Here is a 21,020-nt window from a genome sequence, read left to right as displayed (position 1 = left end):
ATTTAAGGAAGGACAGAGCTTTGTCAGCTTAGTCAGGATGGAGACGGCAGCCCACAACCTTCTCCAGGCCAACCCCACCCATCTGCCCCAACTTAAAGCTGCCCCCAGGTTCTCACCTTCTCAGCTCGGAGCTGCTGCACCAGCCTGTCCTGCTCTCTCACCACCTTGTTCTGCTCACACAATTTGCCCAGCAGCTTCTGGAGGCCCAGAGGGGAGAGGAGGGGAAGGGGGGAGAAAGAAGGGAATGAAGGACACTGTTTAAGGGGGACCTGGGAATTGGGTTGGCAGAGCCTGGCCTCTGGATACCGGTTCCTTTCCCCTGCTGAGGAACCCTGGGCCTTCACCTTGATCTTGTTGGCTCCTGGGAACAGGAAGATGGGCCTCCATCTTGGGAGGGAGATGTTTTTATTCCCTGAGCCAGTGGTTCGAGTTGAGAGGGCCAAGAGCCAAGAGTTAAGCTCCCGCAACTCCATCCTCCCGAGGGCTGCAATTCACAAAAAGCTAAGGGGATAATGTGCCTCACCTCCTAGGCTGGACTGGAGAGGAGGCAGGGTGTAGGAACAGGCAGTCTTAGGAAAAGCCGTGAGCGATGTAAATGGGCCCCTCAGTCCCACAGGACCCTCCTTCTTCTCTCTCATTCCAAGACCTAGTTCTTCCCTCCTCCCTCCAAAGTGTCAGGATGGCTGACCTGGGGGTCCGTCTGAGGTCTGGTCCTGTCTGGACGGAAACTTTTCTGGGCCTGCTGGGCAGATCCACTATGCAAGCAGGGCTGGTGGGGATGGGGAGCCAGAAGGTTGGGCCAGACTTCACTTCTGGAAAGATTTGTGCTTTCCTTGCCCACACCTTTATTCATGCCATTCCTCAAATACCTGCTTTTCTCCTTTCTGCTGAGCCAAATCTTATCCCGGGCCTTTGAACTTCAAGGCCCGGCTCACATGCTACTTGCTTTGTCCCTGACCTGCCAGCCCCCTTGGCCACACTTCCCTGCACCCTGCAGGACCTATCATTGATCCCATTCAGCACAGGAATCCTACATTGCCCCCTACCGCTACCTTGAGGACAGGGACAGGGACGGGGCCCCGCTTTTCTTTCTAGTTACCTGTAGGGACGAATGCCACACTGGGCACAGAGTAGACTGACTAATTTATCTCCTGCCAAAGTCTGCATTCCTGTTATAAGCACTTCCCATTGCTGTTCACAAGAGGACCGGGAGCTCAGCAGAGAAACACACAAGCCAGCGAGGGAGGTGAGGGTGAGTAGGTGGTAAGACAGAGAAAAGAAGAGGGGTGAGGGTGAGGCAGGCAGAATGCTGTCATTGTGAGAGAAGAGGGAATCAAATGTATGAGCAGGCACCAGAAGGAGAGAGAGACAGACGGAGAACAAGGATGAGGATGGCAGCAGGAGGAGGCTGGCTGGACAGAGGGTGCAGGGAGAGCTGCTCTTACGTCTGTGTCTTGCTCGTTTAACTTGTAGGTGTGGATGCTGTCCCGGAACACTTCTGGGTATGGAGGGACCTGCAGGAACAGGAGACGGGTTACTGCAGCAGGGGCGGGATGAGGGTGTGCAGGGGTAGGTAGCTGACACCACAATCCTGCTCGCTCCTGCCAGGGACCACATCCATGACCTCTGGTGGCTTCCATTCCAGGGATTCGAGCTAAGTCTCTATCCCCTGGCTGGGAAGCCTGAGTGGGCCTGGTCTAGACTGCATCACAGTAGTCCTGGGTTGATCCTGGGGAGATCAGAACTCTGCTCAAGTCAAACTCTGTATTTCCTCTCCCCTAAGCTCTAGGATCTGCCCCTGAGAGAGGCAGCAGGGGTATGGAGCTCCCGGTGGCTTTTTGGTAACCACCACAAGAACATCAGTGAACCCCTTGGCTGCTTGTGGAGACGGTATGGAGAATGGTAGGAATGAGCATTGGACACACTTGAGAGCTATTTCCCGAGTAGATTGAATGCCTGTGACGAGGCTTGTGCCTAAAGCCAAAATGGTGAGCATTCAAACGTGTCTCTGGGTCCAGCAAATGCTGCCTAGCCTCAAGGACGCCTCTGGTGACCACAGCACATCCCATACACCTCTGACAGTGGATGGTTCCATGTCACACCCCTCATACCCTTAACCCCAACAATGTCTGTCAAGAAGATAGCAAATAAGAAATAAAAGTCCTGGGCATTAAAAAGCAGATATGCGACCCTCAGCTTGGCATGAGATGTTAGAGCTGACTATTTTGATGGTTTGGGAAATGGGCCTTTGGTATATCCATGGAAGTGAAGAATGAAGGTGACGGAGTGGATTCAAGGGACAGAGACCAGGCCGAGCCTGTCTCCAGGAGAGATGAGGCCTGGCAGATGAGCGAGTTGGGTGGAGTGAGCCGCAACCCCAGAGGGGGTGACTCGACCATGCACAAGCAGCTGAAATGGCGTTGGCAGGGACCATGCTGCCAGGCAGAGGTCTTACTTGCATGAAGAGTTGGGCCCTGGGGGAGGAGTTTTCCACAATGCGGTTCACCATACTGATGAGAGTCTCGCTCTCACTCATCTGCAGCAGAGGAAGGAACGGACGATTCACACTCAGACCCCAGGAGAAGACTCTCCCCGCACCCAGGAAACAGGAGAGAGTGGCTCCTCTCCAGCCTCCAGCACCCTGTGCTTGGCCTCAACCATCACGCGCCACCTGTGACCCCTGGTTCAGGACCAGCTCTGAAGCTGCCCTTGTGGAAAGGCCACAGAGGGGAGCCGGGAGGCTGCTGGGCCCTTGCTCGAGGCCCAGTGACTCTTCCCTGGGGTGCCTGACTGTTGTGGGTCTCCTCTGCATTGGCCACGGTTATCACTTCCTTGTTCCCCACCTCATCTCATACCACTTTGGACAAAGACCACACGGGCAGTTGGAAGGCTGAACTTCCAAATTTGTACTAAATGAAAGAACTAAAAAAGAAAATCTGGGACCAGCTCTCCGAATGGGCCTTCCCAAATAAGCAGGCCCCAGGTCCCTTTCCCTGACTCCTGGTCCCCCTCAGCTCTAGTGTCGAAAGGATTGCTAAACATGGTTTCCAGAGCTGGGCTGGCAGCATCCATGATGATTTCGGGTGACGCTAGGTAGCAAACAAGGAGGCCAAAACAAGCGAGCTGCGTTAAAGGGACAACATCAGATGTTGGGACACTGTTCTCCAACACGTTATCTCTATATGTCAAGGCTCATTTGGAGCGTTGAGGGGGAGAGACTATTTGCCAATTAAAAAAGAGAGAACTAAAGAGAGGGAAGGGAAGGGAAGAGGAAGGGGAGGAAGAGGAAGAGAATGGAAGGGTGGGAGGGAGAGAGGGCAGACCAACCAAATCAACCAGAAATGTCATTTCCTCCACTGGTTCCAGTGTAAGAGGATCACAAAGTGAAGCTATCAGGGAATGCCCTTGGCCGTGTCCCTTTAACTCCATTGTTCTAGGGGAAGGCAGCAGAAGACAGAGGGAGTTGGCCAGGAAAAGCTTTTCAGGAGGGAAAGTGAATGAGGGAAGGGAGGAAAGAGCCACATTAGGGAAGATCTTCTGGGGATCCCTCATGGTTTTTTTCCGGTGTCTCCTCAACTTCAGTTGGACTCACACTGTCTTTTCTTGCTCACACCCCTTTAAGGCAACAGCCCAAGTGCAGCCTTGCTCCTGTGTGCTGTAGACAGGCAAGGTCACCCATCACTCCATTTGTAGGGTCTGCAACATTTTTAAAGGCTTCTCTAGGATCTGATTTTTCTACCTCTTTACCCAGTTGGAATTTTGTGTGTGTGTGCGGTATAAAGTATGATTTAAAAGACTTTCAAAAGAACACTTGTAATATGAGGCCTGAGTCTTTGTAAGAGTTAACAGTCAACACGACATCAGCATTTTCTGTAGGGATCCTAACTCAAGTCTGTCTCTATCTTCATGGAGTGTATGTGTGCATTATGTCCATTGTGTATGGGGTGTGCATGTATGGTATATGTGTAATGGGGGTGTGTGTGTCATGCCGGTGGCCATGCACGGTGTGTGCAGATTGTGAGTTGAGTGTGTGACATGAGTGTACAGAAGACAAGGCAGGTCTCCCAACACACCAGGCTTCAAGAGTGTATGAGGCCCGGGCTTTCCCTGGGTACCTGCTGATCTCATTTCTTCCCCCAAAAGTGAACTTAAAGCAATAAGAAATAAGAAAGAGCAGGGATGTCCTCACGCCTGCCTGCTCCCACCTGGGCTGCAGCTTTGGGGACCATTCAGCCGATGTGGATCTTACCTCCAGAGGATTCCTGTGTGCTACCTCTGTCACTCCAAAACGTTAGAGAAAGCACCTAACCCAGGGCTTGTGTTAGGTGCTTTCTCAGTTGATATTTTTTAGTTTTGGAAAAACAATAAAATAATAATAGCAATCACCACCCCTTGCCAATGCCTGACAAAGAGCTCTCTTATGAATCCCATGTGATTTTTCCAACGTCTGTGAGGAAGAAAGGGCAGGTTCTTCAATGCTATGACTGAGAAAGCGAAGACCCGAAGAGACAGAGTAACATTTCCAAAAAAGAAAAAAATATCCTTGTAAATGGCAGAGCTGGAACTAGAGTGGCCATGTCTGACTATGTTCTGGGTGCTTCTCATCATCCTAGACTGCCTTTATCCAGGACGGGGTCCTCTGGAAGGTTATTTCTGAAGCCTCAACCTAACGGCCAAGTCCTTCTGTAAGGGCAGAAGCCCCCAGGAAGGAGCCTTGCTGTCTGCACTGAATGCTCACATAGTTAGGCATTGTGAATGAAGTAGAAAGACAATCACATGGGCCACGGGGAGGACAGCCTGCCCAGGAGGATACTGAGTCCTGCTCCCCACCACTCCAAGGTGCAGCAGACACTTACTAAGAGAACCCTGTGCTTCCCAGCCCTGCTCTGAGTTGGCATTCTGCGACTTGTCCCCACACAGACTAGAATGTTCATGGTGTGGACACAATGGGCTGGTTCCGGAACTGGAACTGGAATGCAAGGTCCTTGATGGCTGGGAGCAGCCCCTGCTGACTAAACTGTGGCTACTGGCACTTCTTTGTAGCTGAGATCCTCTATGAGAATAAATGCATTGTGACGCCGAGGTCCTGTGAAATGGGCTACATGACTTGTGACTAGAAGAACCAAGAAGTGCAGCTTCCAGCCTCTTATTTCAAGTTGATGGATTTTTTCCTGCAACTTTAAGAGCATGAAATCATCCTAATGCTGTCTGACCGCAGTTCTGTCACCTATTAGATGTTTCCTCAGCTGTAAACTGGGTCAAAAGCTTGGAGTCACATTCCAAGCTCTGCTATTCACTGGCTGTGTGTCTTTGGCAAGTTATTTAACCTCTCTATGCTTTAGTTTCCTCAGCTGTAAAATGGAGATGATAACAGTCCCCACCTTACAGGGTTGTTATGAAGATTAAACGAGTTGGGGAACTGCAATATGCTTAGCATAGTACAAGGTATGGAGGACGCACCCAATGATGGTAGCTACTGTCATTATTGCTATTATTATTATTACTATCGTTATTATTTCTACCATCCCAGGCTGCTTCCACAGGACAACGCTGTGTACTTTCAGGTCCCCTGTGGTTTGTGGCACAGATGTGAACATAAGAGTATGTGCTCATATAAATGTCCAGAACGTTGACCCCCAGCCCGTCTAAACTCAGTGAGTATCACAGCTCCCTTAGCCCAAAAGTCAGAGTAGCCAAGGGTTAGAACTCCAGAGCTGGAAGCCCAGGCAGCCGCTCACCTGCCTCTTCTCCTTGCCTACCTAGAAAGTCGAGTTGATAATATTCCCCCATCTACTGCATTGAATTCTTAGGAAAGCATGAGCTGTGCATGCAAAAGGACTTTGCAGCAAAACTAACAAATACACTGAATTAATATGATGTTTCCAATTACCCTAGGGAGGGGTCTGTAGGCCTCGGTTTACAAATTATGAAGATATGGAATACCATATGAAAATTTCCCAGATTCGGGCCGAACTAAATCCTTAGCACTTTAGGTTCCAGCCCAGCCCACAGTTGTCTCTGTTACTCCCCTCCTCTCACCAGCCAAAATGCAAATTGCCCCGCCCCCGAGGGCACCTCCATCTGGGCTAAACACTGGAGAAATAAGAGGTAGCATTAATTATTCATGTGCCCATTTTGTAGGCTTCTTTCCCCAGGAAGTTCCCAGCTGTCCTAACGGGCTTTGACCACAAGGGGTGTGAAGGGGCAAACCAAAGCATAAGCCACTTTGTTGTGTCCTACTTGCATCAACAAAGGTTGTCAAATGGCGGGAGGATGAGGAGGTGGGGAAGAGCGGGGAGACGCGACAGGGGGTTGGTGGGATGTTAAGGGGGCACCAGCTCTGCCTACCTGCTGATCCAAATACTCTAGGTTTCTTTGCAACTGAAGATCTAAAAGTTCATCCTACCCGGAGCCCGAGGCCAAGAGGCCAAACAGCAACACAAACAAACAGGAACACACAAAAGAAAACAATAAAAAAGAAGCAAAGCAGTTAAGAGTTGGCTGCACAAGGACAAGGAGAGGCCTCTCTCTCACTGCCCTTAAGTAGTTCTGGGAAGGGGCGGCTGGGGACACGGGCAGGCAGGACAGGGCAGGCAGGGCAGCCCTCTATGGGACACTCCTGGGGAGAGGAGGGACACACTCCAGGCCCCAACATCATCTCTCCTAGGTCTGCCTTGCCCTCCCTGGGAGAGGGGAGCACCACCGGAAGCAATTTAGGCAGCACTTCTAGCAGCTGTTTCTGAGATTTCTGGAAAAACTGGTTGTTTCTGGATAGGTGCATTTGTTGTGGGGTCAAGGCTTTGACACTTGGCAGTGAGAATCAGACAGAAAAGGAGTAAAAGCAGCTGCCCTCCACGCCCGTCCATGCCTCCTCCACCCTAACTTCCTGGTGCCATTATGGAAACAGGTCAGCAACAGGCTTTCGGGCCAAGGATTCTGCCTGTTGGTCCCAGTGGTCCTTCCCAACCCTCCCAAGTAGAGCATCTGCATCTAGTTCTCCAGGCAGCGGCAAAAATTCTCAGAACAAATTCCAGGGAGAGACACAGTAGAAGAGGGAGAGGAAAGAAGGCAGGAGACATAATATGGAAAAATCTTTTCTTCCTTAATCATACCACCTGTCTCTTTCCCCAAAGGTGGCATTCCAGGCAAAAGGACAAATTGAAACCAATATGCTTAAGAGGGAAAAGTTTAGAAGATCTGGCTTGCTGTTAGGGGCTCCAGCCTGATTTTTCTTCCCGGTCCATAATCTGAGACCCCTATCCAGGTCCCTTCTCCTGTATTCTGGAGAGATGGACCAGATATTACATGCTCCCAGATCTCATCCCTGTTCCTCTATCCTGTGTCACAGAGGAGAGGGGTAACTGGCACCAAGCGGTACTGGGGCTAGAGTCCTTGCCAGGAGGGAGGAGGTATCCAGAGGCTACTAAAACCCGGAAGGGTTGGGCATTGGGCACAGAGCACCCCTGGAGGCTGCCCCAGTTCAGCTTCACCCTTGGTGGAAGCAGGGAGGGGAGGTCCTGCAGTGGGGTGAGGGGGGAGAGAGGACGTACCATCTTATCGTGAACCGTGGGGGATGGTGGGTAGTTGTAGGGGAACAGTCCTGCAGGGACTGGCCGCCTGTCTCCCAGGTAATCATACTGGAAGAGAAAGGGATCGCATAGGTGAGGGGGCTGGCTGGGACATGGACTTCCCCACCAACTGAAGTGCAAGGTTAGGGTGTTTATATTCAGTCCCAAAGCAGTTTTCATACTAAAATGGACAGAAGCCCCCCTCTTGCAACAATCTGTCTAGGTCCTCAAGATTTGAAAAGACAGAACCCTCTCTGCTCTCTTACATACAACAGCATGGTTCCCGGTACAACCTGGGGACAAGCACAAAGAACAATGTTCCTACTTAGAAGGCAAAGCAATGCAATCCCCTGAGGCAGCTTTCCTGGGGACAAATTCGCAGGCCGGGGGGCTCCCCTGGGCAGCATCACTGGACAAACAGCCCAGTGGCCCCACGTCCTAGATGCCCCCATGACTCCACCTGCCCTCCGCGGTGGTCTTAGGTTTCTGGGGATCTCAGGGGATGAGGAGGAAGGAGGGGCAAGCTGGTGGCTCACCTTGGGGGAGCTGATGGATCGCCTCATCACATAGGCAGCGGGGTCAGCATAGATGTCTTCACTGCGAGGTGGCAGCCGCTCAAATCGGGCACTGGGTGAGCGGACTGGGGAGTAAATGCGGGCGCGGCTGTAGGATCCCTGGCTGGGCGAGCGGGGCACGGAGTGGGACCGGGGCTGCAGGGACAGGCGGCGCAGGGAGCTGGAGGCAGCATCCAGCTCGTCATAGTAGACTGGCTGCCGGGAAGGGCTGGGGATCCAGACGGTGCCATCTTGCCGCCCGTAGCTGGTGGGTTCCTTCCACTCACGCAGCTGGTAGGCAGGGCCACCCCCGTTGCGGAAGGAGTGGCGCTTGTCCTCCAGGGCCCAGGGTGGGCTGATCCGATCGTAGGCGGGCATGGAGCAGATGCTGTCCGGCCGCACCCCTGGTGGGTAGTATTGGTAATCGTCGGGGTATTGAGAGGAGTAGGGGCCATAATACTCAGGAACCCTGCGGGACATAGGGTAGAACCTAGAGGGACTGAAAGACAGTGGGGGGACACTGTAAGGAAGGCAGACAACACGGTTACCCTTCCCGCATCCACCCAAGCCCCAGGCTGGCCTTGTGAGCACGCAGAGCAGCCACAGCCCAGGCAGGGGCAGAGGTTGATTCCAGAGGTCAGAGAAAGACTCCTGTCCTCAAAGCTCCCTTCCTCCACCAGCTCCTGGGCCAGAAATGTTACTATTCGGACCTTCAATCTTGGTCTCTTTAAAATGGAATGCCTCGGGAAGAAACGTGAAGCCTTGTTAGCCATCTCCTGCTCAGGTTAGGCCAATTTGTCAGCTCCTTTCCAAGAGAGGCGAATAGAAGAAAGTCTACCAGGCACCTGAAGGAGGGCGACGCAGGAGGGACAAAAGGGCGGCTTCCTGAGGGTGTGACCTTGTCAGGGACCGGACCCATGGCGTCCCGGGACTCATCCCAAGTGAGGCTCTCTCCCCGGGCGCCAGACCACCAGCAGTGAGTGGCAGCTCAGGCCACTAGAGGGCAGGCGCCTCCCAGGCCCTGCGGCTTCCCCGAGGCAGTTGCCTACAGTCCCTGGAGCTGCCCAAATCTTCAGAGGAGCCTGTGGATCCACTTGCCCTAATAACAACCGTCCGGCCAATAAGTGTCTCCACATATTTTAGTCAGTCATTGGCTAAAGGAGTGAATGGTTATAGAGGGCAGTGTTAGAACCAATGAGCCGCTTTGTTTTCATATGTATGTGTGTTTTGAGTTGGAGTCTCACTCTGTCGCGCAGGCTGGAGTACTGTGGCACGCTCGTGGCCACCACAACCTGAACCTGCTTGGGCTCAGGTGATCCTTCCGCCTCAGCCTTCCAAAGTAGCTGGAACCACAGGCATGTGCCACCATGCCCGGTTGATTTTTTAATTTATTGTAGAGACGAGGTCTCACCATGTTGCTCAGACTGGTCTCGAACCCCTGAGTTCAGGCAATCCTCTCGCCTCCACCTCCCAAAGTGCTGCGATTACAGGCTTGAGCCATCATGCCAAGCATGTGTGTTTGTTTTAACATTATAGAAATAATGCCTTTACAACAATTAAAGCTGCTGGGTGTGGTGTCTCACGCCTGTAATCCCAGCACTTTGGGATATGGAGGTGAGAAGATTGCCTGAGCCCAGGGGTTCGAGACCAGCCTGGGGAGCTTGGCAAGATCTCGTCTCTACAAAACAAAACAAAATTAGCCGGGGCAAGGTGGCATGAACCTATGGTTCCAGCTACTTGGAAGGCTTAGGTGGAAAGATCACCTGAGCCCACAAGGTCAAGGCTGTGGTGGCTATGAGTATGCTACTGCACTCCAACTTGGGCAACAGAGTGAAACTCCCACTCAAAAAAAAAAAATTAATAATAAATAAATAAAATAAAACAATTAGAACTATTCAAAATGGAATTGGTTTGGGGGTTAATGAGTCTCTTGTGGGGAGAAACACTAGAACAGAGGATACTGTAGGAGGGACTGTGGTCTGGACAGATATCTGACTAGAATAATTTCAAGGCCCCCTCACTAAGTCTGCAGGGTTCTGGGCTAACCAACACCCCCATAGAGAGGCACTGGGGCACTCTTTCCTTCTGAAGGAAGTAGACAGAGCGATGACAAGAAGCAGCGGCCAGACTCTAAGGATGAAGCCATGGGGCAGGAAGAGACTCTGGCAAGCCGGGAATCATGGAATTTGCCCGGTTTCCCAACTCGGCCTGGCTCGTATGTTTCCAACAGGGGGATGCCTCATGAGCTCCTGTCCCCACTCCCTAGCTGTAACACCTTCTCGCACTGGCCCCTGCCAGGACTTACCTCCGAAGGTCTTCAGGTGGGGGCACCCCCCGGCGCAGGTTCACCCACTGCTGGAGCTGGTTCATGGAGCTCTTGCGCTGGGCAATTTTGTCAGGGTTGGCGCGTGGCGGGAAGCTCCGCCGGTGTCCCCCACTCTCTCCGTCCTGAGGTGGGAAAGCCGTGCTCCCCGGCCGGCTTGGGGAGCTGTACTGCCAGCCATTGGCCTGAGCAGGCTGCTCCCCACCCCCACCCCCTGGCACCCTTGGACCCTCAGGGTAAGGGCTGCCCGGCTCTGAGGCTGGCTCTGGTCCAGTTGGGATGCCATTGGCTTTCACCAGAGGCTCTTTCTTGACTTCAGGCCGCTCAGGCCTCCTCTCTGCCTTCTCACAGCCTCGACCGTCACCCTCCCCTCGAGTCTTGGCCTCGGGCTCAGGCTTGGGGAGGCTGTTGTGGGGTGGCTGGTGGTGATGTTTGCTGGGTGGGATGTTCTCCGAGTCTGGCTTCTCATGGCTGCAGGATGCCAAGGGAGATGTTGTAAGTGACTCCAGCCCAGCATGGAGTGGGGTGGGGGTGGCAGACTGGGAAGGAGGAAAGGACTGGGGATGGGTGGGCAGGAAGGAAGTCACAGAACCAGGATCCCGTGAATACCAATTCTGCTTTGTAAGTTCCACTGCTTTACCTTCTCACTCCAGCCTGGCAATTATTATCCAATGTAACCCGGCCCTGCCCATACCTGCTGTGCTCACTCTGTCCCCTGGGTCTTCTCTGCAGGTCACTCTCCACTCTCCTCTGCTGGCCCGCTTTGAGCCCAGCCTTCAAGCTATGCCCAATACTAACCTCACCTAGTCTTGGTCTTCTCTGCAATCTGTTTCTGATCCAGCCCCCCAAACTGGGTTTTCACTCTACTGAAGTTTCATGACAATGACTGTCCTCTATGTCCCAGTGGTAAAGACTTGTTACCTATAGAAAGTTACATATGTGCCTTATTGGCAGGATGGGTGAGATGATACCTCCCCTTCAAGTCTGCTGTGGGATGAACCATGGCACAGGTTGCTGGGGCAGGAGTTGGTGGGGCAGGAGTTGCTGCCTCTAAACTCACAGCATGTAAACACATTACTTCCCTTCTCTAAAACATGTTTCTTCCGGGACTGACTTTCTGTTAGAATATAGGCTCTATATAGGAACATGGCAGGCTTTCCTTCCTGTATTCTTAGCACCCGGTATAGTGCCTTACACATCTACTTTACAGGAGGCACTTGTGAAATGAACTAACTTTTGGAAGTGTGCCCCTTGGTTGAAGCGAAGATGGAAATTTATGACAATTTTCTCCATACAGCTGCCCAAATTCAATATATTCAAGCATTCTTGTTGAAATATTGCTTGGTAAACATTTCTAAGACATGTGAATAGACTTGGAGTCTACACTGTGAAACCCCCTTCTTCTGGATCCCCGTTAACACCCAACTCAAGACTCCACACCCAGTAAAGGAGAGACAGACGTTGAGACCGTGGGTGATGACGGGTGATGGGAGCGGCCATATGTTAAGAGTTTGCTACATGTCAAGAGTTTTACACGCACTGTGTGTAGTCCTCAAAACCACCCTATGAGCTGGGACTATAATTGCAGGCTTGGAGCAGAGGAAATTCATGTTCCGAGAGGGTAAGCCCCTTCCACTGAGGTCACACTGTGGGCAAGTGGCCAGGGTGTGATTCTAAGCTTTCCTCCAAAGACTGTGTGCTTAACACACACAGCCGAGAAAAACAAGCAAATGACCGTGACCTCTGGCCCCTGGCCAGTCTCCAGTGGGACCGGGCTTCTCTCTTGGCCTCCCTCAGCTCAGAGGGAAGAGGAGGGGCTGGCCAGGGGAAGAGAGACTTCAGGCTCAGACATCACTTTGCCAGGCCTCTTGCTCAGATGCGAGGAGAGGGTTCACACACACTGTGAGTTCAAGTCAGCATGCTGGGCTCAACAATGGTATAGAGTTGAGCATGTCAATCCTCCTCTTCCTCTCCCCCTGCTCATGTCCAGGACCCTGCCACTTACCTGTGGCGTGTAGCTTGGGGCACCGACTTCTGGGCTGGAGGGATCTGTACTCGGGCAGCCTCCCCCATGGCCTGGATCCAGGCCTCCTGCTCCTCAGGGCTCTCGGCACTGAAGAAGTAGGTGCGGACACCGGCATGCTCAGCCTGTGGGGAGAGGCAGTGCGTGGAACTGGCTCCGGCCTCATCCACCCAGCACACAGTCACCTGTTGGGAGAGGACACCAACACCCACAGAGTGGGCAGTTAGTCAGGCCACTCCCTGCACCTGTGGCTCTCTTCCCCACATGGAGTCAGGAGCAAGGTGAAGAGGGTAGTGCAGCTATCCCACATGCTCTAGCTCGTATCCAGATCTCTGCCCTGGTTAGCTCTCTGGATGCCATTAGGCAGCCCAGTAGCCAGGGAAGCCTACTTGTCCCACCTGGGGTGATTATAAGCAGGAGGGACAATTACCACACCCACTTTCCCATCCAATTCCAATATGAAAGGCAATTACCCAATGTCTGGGGGAGATGACCCCTGAGCACATGCCAATCTCAGCCCCGGCTTCACTGCTGAGAAGCTAGCACTGTCTCTTCCCCATGGAGAGACAGCCCAGCCCCTGTTCATGGGCAAGCAAGGGCATGCACTGGCATACAGTCGGAGCACACTACCTAGTTGGTGGCTGTGAGCAGGCACAGCGGGCGGGAACCCAGAGGAGAGCTCCTGTCCAGAGGAAGGGTCCTCACGCGGTCAGAGGAGGAGAAGCAGAGAACAGGTCAACCAAACACCAGAGGGAGAAGCAGAAGACGATATGGCAGAAAACGTTGAGGAGCACAGGGAAGGGGGAAATCCAGACTGTTCCCTTTTACTTGATGTTACCACTGGGATAACAGAACCCAGCAATGCCCAGTTCAGCTACCAAGGGGGCAGGGAGTAGAGAGTTTGCACCACAGAAATTGGGGCCAGTGGTAGAGAGTGAATCAGGGAACCTTAGCTCTCCTCCTGACCAGCTCTGGAACTATAGACACGTTGTGTTTTGCTCTAACACATCTTAACTGATGCATCTGTTTAATGGGGAGGGGTCTGCCTGGTTCTTAGGCCACAGTGAAAAGTGCCCATAGTACTAGATTCTTTCTGAAACCTCAGCATACTCCCCAGTGAGACCCTCTATCTCCCTCAAAAAACAGTAGCCTGGTTCATTCCACTCAACAGGGAGGTCTAGCTGTGTGAAGAGTCTCAGATGGGAGCCTCACTCCAACCTCTGACTCCTTGGGGGTTGGGAGAGGAGCCAGAGCTCCTCCGACTCAGTCTCAGAGCTCCCCCAAGCAGCCCCCTCTAAATGCTTTCCTGACCCGACCCTCATGAGCTTCCTCAACTGCAGCTGGTCTCACCTCACCTCCATCTGTCCCCAGCCTCAATTTCTTTCAGACAGGAGCCATTACTCAGCAAGAAGCAGGGTAGGCCTCCTTTTTCTGGGCCCACCCTCCAGCGGAAAGCCCAGCATGAGGGCAGAGCTCAGGATGGGTATGGGAGAGGCCGGGGCTGGGGAGTTGCTGAGGAAAAGTCAGTGAGGTTGTCAGGAGGTAACTGGGACTTGAGATGGCACCGAGGTAGAGAGACCAGGGCCCAAGCGAGCCCTCTGGGTAGAGAACACAGGGTTATTGTAGAGAAAGAGAGACACACAGGCAGGGCTCGTGGGTGCGACCCAGGGCGGGTGGGAATGGGCAGCAAATGAATGCATCAATTCAATGAGCATCCAGCGAGCGAGCGGCTGTGTGTGCGGAACTCGCCAGGGGCACCAGTCACAAGGAAGGCAAAAACATGCTCTTGCACTTGAAGAGCCCACAGTCACGCTGGGGGACAAAACATGCCACAGGAAACAGGGAGAGCGCAGAGGCACAGGGACAAGTGCTGTGACAGGGCAAGGCAGAGGGCCTGGGAAAAGACAGGGCCATTGATGAGGAGGAGAGGGTGGAGGGACTGGCTTAGAACCACGAAAGGGGGCCTAAGAGTTGGCGAAACTGTCCCGGCAGGGCGGAGCCCAGCAAGTCTGTGTAGGGCTAGGTTAAGAAGAGGTTAAGGCACTCAGCGGCAGCCTGGGCAGGAACAGTCCCTGGCTCCCATTATTAGCCATCCAAGAGTTTCGCCTGGTGGCCACAGCAGGACAAGCCTCCTGTCTGTCTCAGCTCCCCTCCCTTCCCTGGGGAAGGGCCACTGAATAGCCACAATCAGAACCCTTTGTGGGCCACTGAGCACAGCCTACAGAGCTGGTTTTTAAAGAGGCAGTGCAGCGAAAGGGGAAGGAGTCCCCAGGCTGGTGGGCACAAAGGTGATATCTGGGATTGGTGGTGGGGGTGCGTGTCAGTCATCCAGGGATGTCACGCCTGCTGCTGGCAGAACTCTGAGCTGGAGTGTGTCTCTGTCTGTGCACAGGTCTGGTGGGGAGGCTGTTTGATTGTGTATGTGGGTGTGTGTGTATGTGTCTGTGAATAGCAGGACTGTTTGTTGTTGGTTAAACAACCTGCTTCTATTTCCCCAGCTAGAACCAGCTCCTGGAGTCAGAGTTTTATTAATTGTTCATTCTGTTCACACCTCTGGCATACAAGACCCCGGGAGGCTGGAAACTAATTATGTGTGAAGTCCCTCCTTGTTCCCCCTAGCAGAACCTGTGCACGCTGCCTGCCTCTTTTCTGTGGCTGGGTGACCAGAATCTGAAGGACAGAAAGGAGCAGAGTCTCTGAGGCTCTAGAAGCTCAGATGCTGACCTGGGGTGACCTCCTGGTCCTATCACCTAATGCTGTAGCTTTGAAGGGTCTTGGACAGCAACTCTCAGCTGGGGGAAAGAGGGCTTTGTACTAAGAAAATGCGTAGTCAATATAATAATTTTATACTTGGAAAATGAAAAGGAACCTATGAGTTTTGCATCATAAAATACAAAAAGGGCACGAGATCTTCATAGTTTGTAATGGGTCATGAATTTTTAAATGTGGAAAAACACTGGCCTAGGATGAGCCAGCTGCTGGCGCGTCTTTGGCGGGTGGATCCCCCAGGGGCTCAGAGGGAGTGACATTGAGCAGGTGAGTCCCATTTTCCTGTGCACTCATTCTCTCAAATTATTGTCTACATAAGGTTTGCAGCTCTTGAGTGCAATGAAACAACTTTTAACTTTCTCTAAAGATTGAAATTTAAGTGAGTATGACTGGGTGGGGTGGGGGGTGGGGGCCCAGTGCCCTGGGTAAGGAGAAGCCTTTCCAGAACAGGTCCCAGAACCCTACCAGCCACAGCTCTTGCCTCTGCCAAGACAGATTTCCCAGGGGTAGGCCACAGGACAAAAGGCCCAAGGACTCAGGACATAGCTCTGACTTCCCCAGGAAAAACTGTGGTGCCGCTGAAGCAACTTCTACTGGTCCACCTTGGAAGGAATTACCCACCAGACCCCCGAGAGAAGAGGAGAGGGTCCCCGCCTCACTTTAGCCTTACATTAGACTATCCTGAGCCTAGGGGCCGTTGCCTACTCCCTCCTCCTCCTCCACCACCACCACCACTCAGGATTCCTGAGGGAGATGGCTCTTGCTCCTTCTCCGTTCCCATGTGCTCTAGGAGAGCATGCCTCCCTCCTCCACCTGACCTAGGAGAGGAAGGCCAACTGACCTTAAATGTGTGTTTCCGGCTGATGTTGTCTGAGGGCTGCACCGCTGCTACCCGGAAGCTCAGGAGGGGGATGCTGCCCAGGACGTTCTCCTCCTTCTCATCTGTTGGGGAGAGAGGGACGAGAGGGGTGGGGGTGTGTGGGTGGGGGTGTGTGTGTGTGTGTGTGTGTGTGTGTGTGTGTGTGTGTGTGCATACATAACATGTGCATGTGTGTAGGGGCAGGGGGAGGAGTGCATTGGCCCTAGTACGATACCAACAAATATTTGTTGTTCCTCTACTATGTGTCAGGCCCTCGGGACCACCACACACACTCCAAGAGGCACACTCCCTGCAGGGGGGGAGTGTGGTGGCCCTGCAGACGCTGTTCCAAATGCTGAGGCTGTAGAGGTGAACAAGAGAAGTTGTGCCCGACCTCTGGTGCACAAATAAACAAGGAAATAACAGCTAACATTTTGGAAGCGTTCACTACTTGTCAGGCATTGTTCGAAGTGAAATGCCTTAATGGAAGTAACCCTTCTAACAAGCCCGTGAAGAGGTACTATTATGATCCCCATTTGAGACACAGAGATGTTAGGTAATTTGCCCCAGGTTACTTAAGCAATAAGTGGCAAAACTGGTCTTTAAACCCAAAAGGTCTGCTCCAAAGCTAGTATCCTGACTACTATCCTATCCATTCTGCCCTGTTAAACGAGACCATCCCCCAATGATACATGTAACGGGGTGACAGGACCAAGCACAGTCGAGTAAACCATCCTGTCCTCTGCTCTTGGCTCCTTTGGATTACTCTTCCTAAGGTTTTTCTAGGAGCCCAGAGCGGGTTTTGCCCTCTCCTGCTGCAGACCTCCTTTAAGGTCCCACGTCTTCACAAGCAAATGCATCCCTGCATGGAGCCCTCGTCTCTCTCTTCCCTGGAATCAGGCTAACAACCCAGCTATTACATAATTCATCCCAGATCTCCCAAGAAGCCTGATGGATTAGCTAGTCAGGCCCCCAGCTGTCAGCAGGAGGCCAGAAAGGGTAAGATGAGCTATGGGGTGGTGGAGGGTTGTCACTAAAAGACCATGGCAAGAACCACCCTAATTTCCCAGGGATTACTATTTATTCCCCAGGCAGGGGACCCTGAAAAACCCTCAGCCAGGGCTCAGAAGGAATCTCTGAGGGGTAATAAACTCCCTGAGCTCTGCTTCTCTGCTTACTCATCACATCCACAAGGTACTTGGCCCACAGTTCAGCTGTCCTATGCAGACTCCAGCCTGGGGCCCAGAGGAAGGGATGAGCTAATGGAGTAGGAGGGAATCGGGGCTGGACTCCAGGGCTGTCTTCAGGAGGAGTAGAGAGGGTAAAATTATCCTGAGCCTGTCAGCCTCCAGAGGAGATGCCCCTGCCAGGCCCATTTTAGGGGGTCCTGAGATGATCTCTTCATGGACAGTGACTCCTCCATTTCCATATGTCTTGCCCCTTTGAGTTCTTAGCTCACTGCGACTCCCCGAATCTCCCAAAGCAGAGATCCTGGCTTTCCTCCCAGTTTCTTTCCCTCTTTGGTCCCAGGATGGCCCCCTTTCCTGGGGGCTCAGCACCTGGGTCTTGGGCCCGGGCAGATTCTTCTTCCCCAATCTTGAGCTTTCCTATGTGACTGGACCCTATATACTCAGTCACTTCTTGATTTTTTCCCCTTGGGGTTCAGGTGGCCACAACTCAGGGACAACAGCACTGGGGGGGGCAGGGGTGGAGGACACTGGGTACAACCTTTGTTGGCCAGGGTTAATGATTTACTGATTTGTTCCCAGCAGGCCTGAGGAAATCAGGGTTCTGCTGTTCAGGGGCAAGGAAGTGGAGGAAACACCTCTCCTGCTTCAAAATAATTTTACCCTCTCTTCTCTCATTCCCCCATGCCTGCTTCCTCTCCCTGCAACAGCATGACGCCACCTTCACAGTCAGCAACCCTTGTTGGTGCCCTCTGAGCCTCCCTTGACACAATGTTGCTGTGTATATTTTAAATATAACTTCCTAGGGGTGGCTGCATCAAAGTTATCAAATCTTTGCCCTTTTGTTTGAGTTTTGTTTTAGAGCCAGAGTAGAGAGCTATAGTTGGGCTAGGTAGACAGGGTGGATGCCGAGAGTGTTCACTTATTCAGTATTGACTGAGCACCTACTAAGTGCCACACACTGTTTTGTGTTTTTTTTTAGTTGGAGTCTCACTCCATCACCCAGACTGGAGTGCAGTGGCACGCTCCCAGCCACCGTAGCCTAGACTTGCTGGGCTCTGGCGATCCTTCCACCTCAGCCCTCCAAGGAGCTGGAACTATAGGCGCACGCTACCATGCCTAGCTAATTTTTTGATTTATTGTAGAGATGAAGTCTCGCCAAGTTGCCCAGGTGGGTCTCGAACCCACAGGCTCAGGCAATCCACTCACCTCAGCCTCCCGAAGTGCAGGATTACAGGCTGAGCCACCGAGCCCGGCCAACACACTGTTTTAGATGCTGTGGATACAGCAGTGATCAAAGCTGACAAAAAATCCCTGCCTCCACGGATTGAACCATACTTTCCAGTGGGACAGAAGGAAGATCTACATACAAGCTCTAGTTGGTAGGTGCCCTGCTAGTAGTAACTAGTGACCTCTTTCCTCTTCATCCTTGCCCTGTCTCCCTCACCCTTCCTCAATTTCACCATCCATGTGACTGCCTTGTCTATCTACTGTATTGCCAAGCAGGACCTCAACCTCCCTGAAACCTAGTAGACGTGGTTGAATGAGAATCGAGCAAGTAAGTGAGTGAACTCTTTCCTCCCACTGCCACATCCCATGGGTGCAGGGGACCACAGTGGGGAGACCTGCCCTGCCAATGCCCATCCAGAGCAGTGCTCGGTGGCACAGCAGAATGGGAGAGCACGGCAGGCCCTGCTTCCTGCCACCCCTGCCAGCCTGAGGGGCAAGCTCACCTTTGTAGTAGAAGAGGCAACGATCCACCAGGACGAACCAGCGCTTGTTCCACTGCTTAACCCCAGAGCTGGCCTGCAGGACACATGGGGAGATGGTTGTGAGGAGATGCAAGCTGGGCGCGGAGGAGGAGGTGGGATGCAGGGGATAGGGTACCACGCCGATTAGAAGGACATTCTGGCTCTAGTTGCAGCTCTGCCACCAATGCATGGCAGCAACCCCCTTGAGACCTCGGATGCAGGGAACTGACATTAGACTATTGCCTGTGACCTTCCTGTTCTGTCGTTCTGGGACTCAGTGCCTCCCCTGAGGAGGATAAAGGGTAAGAGATGAGCAGAATGAGTGAGTAAAGGGCAGGTAGGGACAGTGGCAAGGTCAGTCAGGGAACCCTCAATGTGAAGGGGATATCCCCTCCCACCATAGCCAGTGGGACCTGAGAGTAAGTCAGTGGCTTGCTCTAGTCGGGCTGGTGATCCAGCATATTTCTTTTTTCTGCCCCCCCCACACTGAGTTGGGTCTCACTCTGTCACCAAGGCTAGAGTACAGTGGCACATTCACAGCTCACTACAGCTTGACCTCCTGGGCTCAGGAGATCCTTTCGTCTCAGCCTTCCAAGTAGCTGGGACTACAGGTGTATACCACCATGCCCAGCTAATTTTTAAAAATTTTTTTGTAGAGACAAGGTGTTTCTATGTTGCTTAGGCTGGTCTGGAACTACTAGGCTCAAGTAATCCTCCCACCTTGGCCTCCCAAAGTGCTAGGATTACAGGTGTGAGTTACCATGCCCAGCTGATCCAGCATGTTTCAAAATCATGACCTCTGCCCATCAGGAAACCTGGCTTTGATTCACAAATTTGACACTAATTTTTCTGTGTGACTTTGGGAAGATATTCAGCTTCTCTGGGCATTTATAAAATTACTCAGTTACAGAGACAACAGGAAGGCATACCAAAAATAAAAAATAAAAAAAAAAAAGGATTTCCATAAGCACAGAGAAGCCATAACGCTGTGAGGAGAAAGCAATGGCTATGGTGACCAGAATGGCAGGTCGGCCTCACCTGTTTGAAGAGCCAGCCCGCCTTGGTGACGGGGGCATTAGGGTTTCGCTTCATGGAGTGTGAGCGCTTGCCGAAGGCGACGGCTTTGCGGGATGTTCGAGTTGCCTGGGGGGGCAGAGAGAGAGAAACTGGCCTGACTTCCTCTCCTCCGTTTTGCTCTGTCTGCAGGGGAGCAACCTCTGTTAGGAGCCGCATCACCCTAGGGTTACCCCTGGATTCCCTCACACCAAGCAGCCTGAGTGTGAATCTTGGATGGCCTTTCAGTTTTGTGGCTCTTTGTCATATTTCTAAAATGGGGCTCAAAATAATAGCCCTGCCTGTCTTATAGCTTTTTTTGTTTTTAAGGAGACATAGTAAGATTGCTCATTTCCCTCCTGGCCTATCCCCCCCAGTTCCTAACCCCCTACCCCTTTCACCACATGTTCTGGAACCCACTCAGCTTGTAAATCAATTCCCTGCGTCATTTTCCTCTCAGGGGCCTGTGCATTGTCTCACGCCCAACATATCACAGAGCTGGGAGGAAAGTCAGGTGTCCTTCTAGCCCCTCAGTGTCACGTGGACACTGTCATCCTTTCACATTCTAGCAACAATCTCCTTTCTAGAAGCATCACTGTCTAATCTCCCACTGTTTAATTCTCCTCATCCTGATCAACTTCTAGATTGTTCTTTCAGAGTCTAAGGGTTTTGATGTTAGTATTCTCTTCACTCTAAGTCTTGCAGTCACTGTGGAAAATGTTCTTGCTCTTAGGGGTGATCCGTCCAATGCCCTAACTTTACGTTACCGTGATGCTCTCAACTCCAGTATCCTTCACTTCCAGACACTCACTCCCAGGGCTGCCTCTTCACCCTTGTCAGCACCCCAAGCCCCATCACCCCGACACCTTTAATTCTAGTATTTCCACTTTAGAGTGGGCTTCCTCAGTCTGTTGATCAACCACAGCAGTTTTT

The 21,020-nt window shown here is 52.4% G+C and overlaps 1 protein-coding gene across 1 annotated transcript in view; it reads right to left on the bottom strand.

Moving 5' to 3' along the window:
- The window catches only part of PLEKHA6 (pleckstrin homology domain containing A6), a 158,264-nt gene that overhangs the window by 23,752 nt on the left and 113,492 nt on the right, over positions 1-21,020 (bottom strand). The window contains exons 6-16 of the mRNA XM_021716885.1: positions 20,073-20,177; positions 19,017-19,089; positions 16,079-16,179; positions 12,451-12,653; positions 10,428-10,916; positions 8,105-8,621; positions 7,551-7,637; positions 6,349-6,402; positions 2,456-2,536; positions 1,446-1,514; positions 117-197 (exon numbers count right to left, since the gene is read on the bottom strand). Coding sequence (XP_021572560.1) covers positions 117-197; positions 1,446-1,514; positions 2,456-2,536; positions 6,349-6,402; positions 7,551-7,637; positions 8,105-8,621; positions 10,428-10,916; positions 12,451-12,653; positions 16,079-16,179; positions 19,017-19,089; positions 20,073-20,177 — 1,860 coding nt within the window. The remainder of the gene's footprint in view (positions 1-116; positions 198-1,445; positions 1,515-2,455; positions 2,537-6,348; positions 6,403-7,550; positions 7,638-8,104; positions 8,622-10,427; positions 10,917-12,450; positions 12,654-16,078; positions 16,180-19,016; positions 19,090-20,072; positions 20,178-21,020) is intronic.

Source organism: Carlito syrichta, unplaced genomic scaffold (genome assembly GCF_000164805.1).
Source record: "Carlito syrichta isolate Samal-C Ts95f unplaced genomic scaffold, Tarsius_syrichta-2.0.1 Scaffold309080, whole genome shotgun sequence".
NCBI classification, from domain to species: domain Eukaryota; kingdom Metazoa; phylum Chordata; class Mammalia; order Primates; family Tarsiidae; genus Carlito; species Carlito syrichta.
This window is presented reverse-complemented; position numbering and strand designations above follow the sequence as displayed.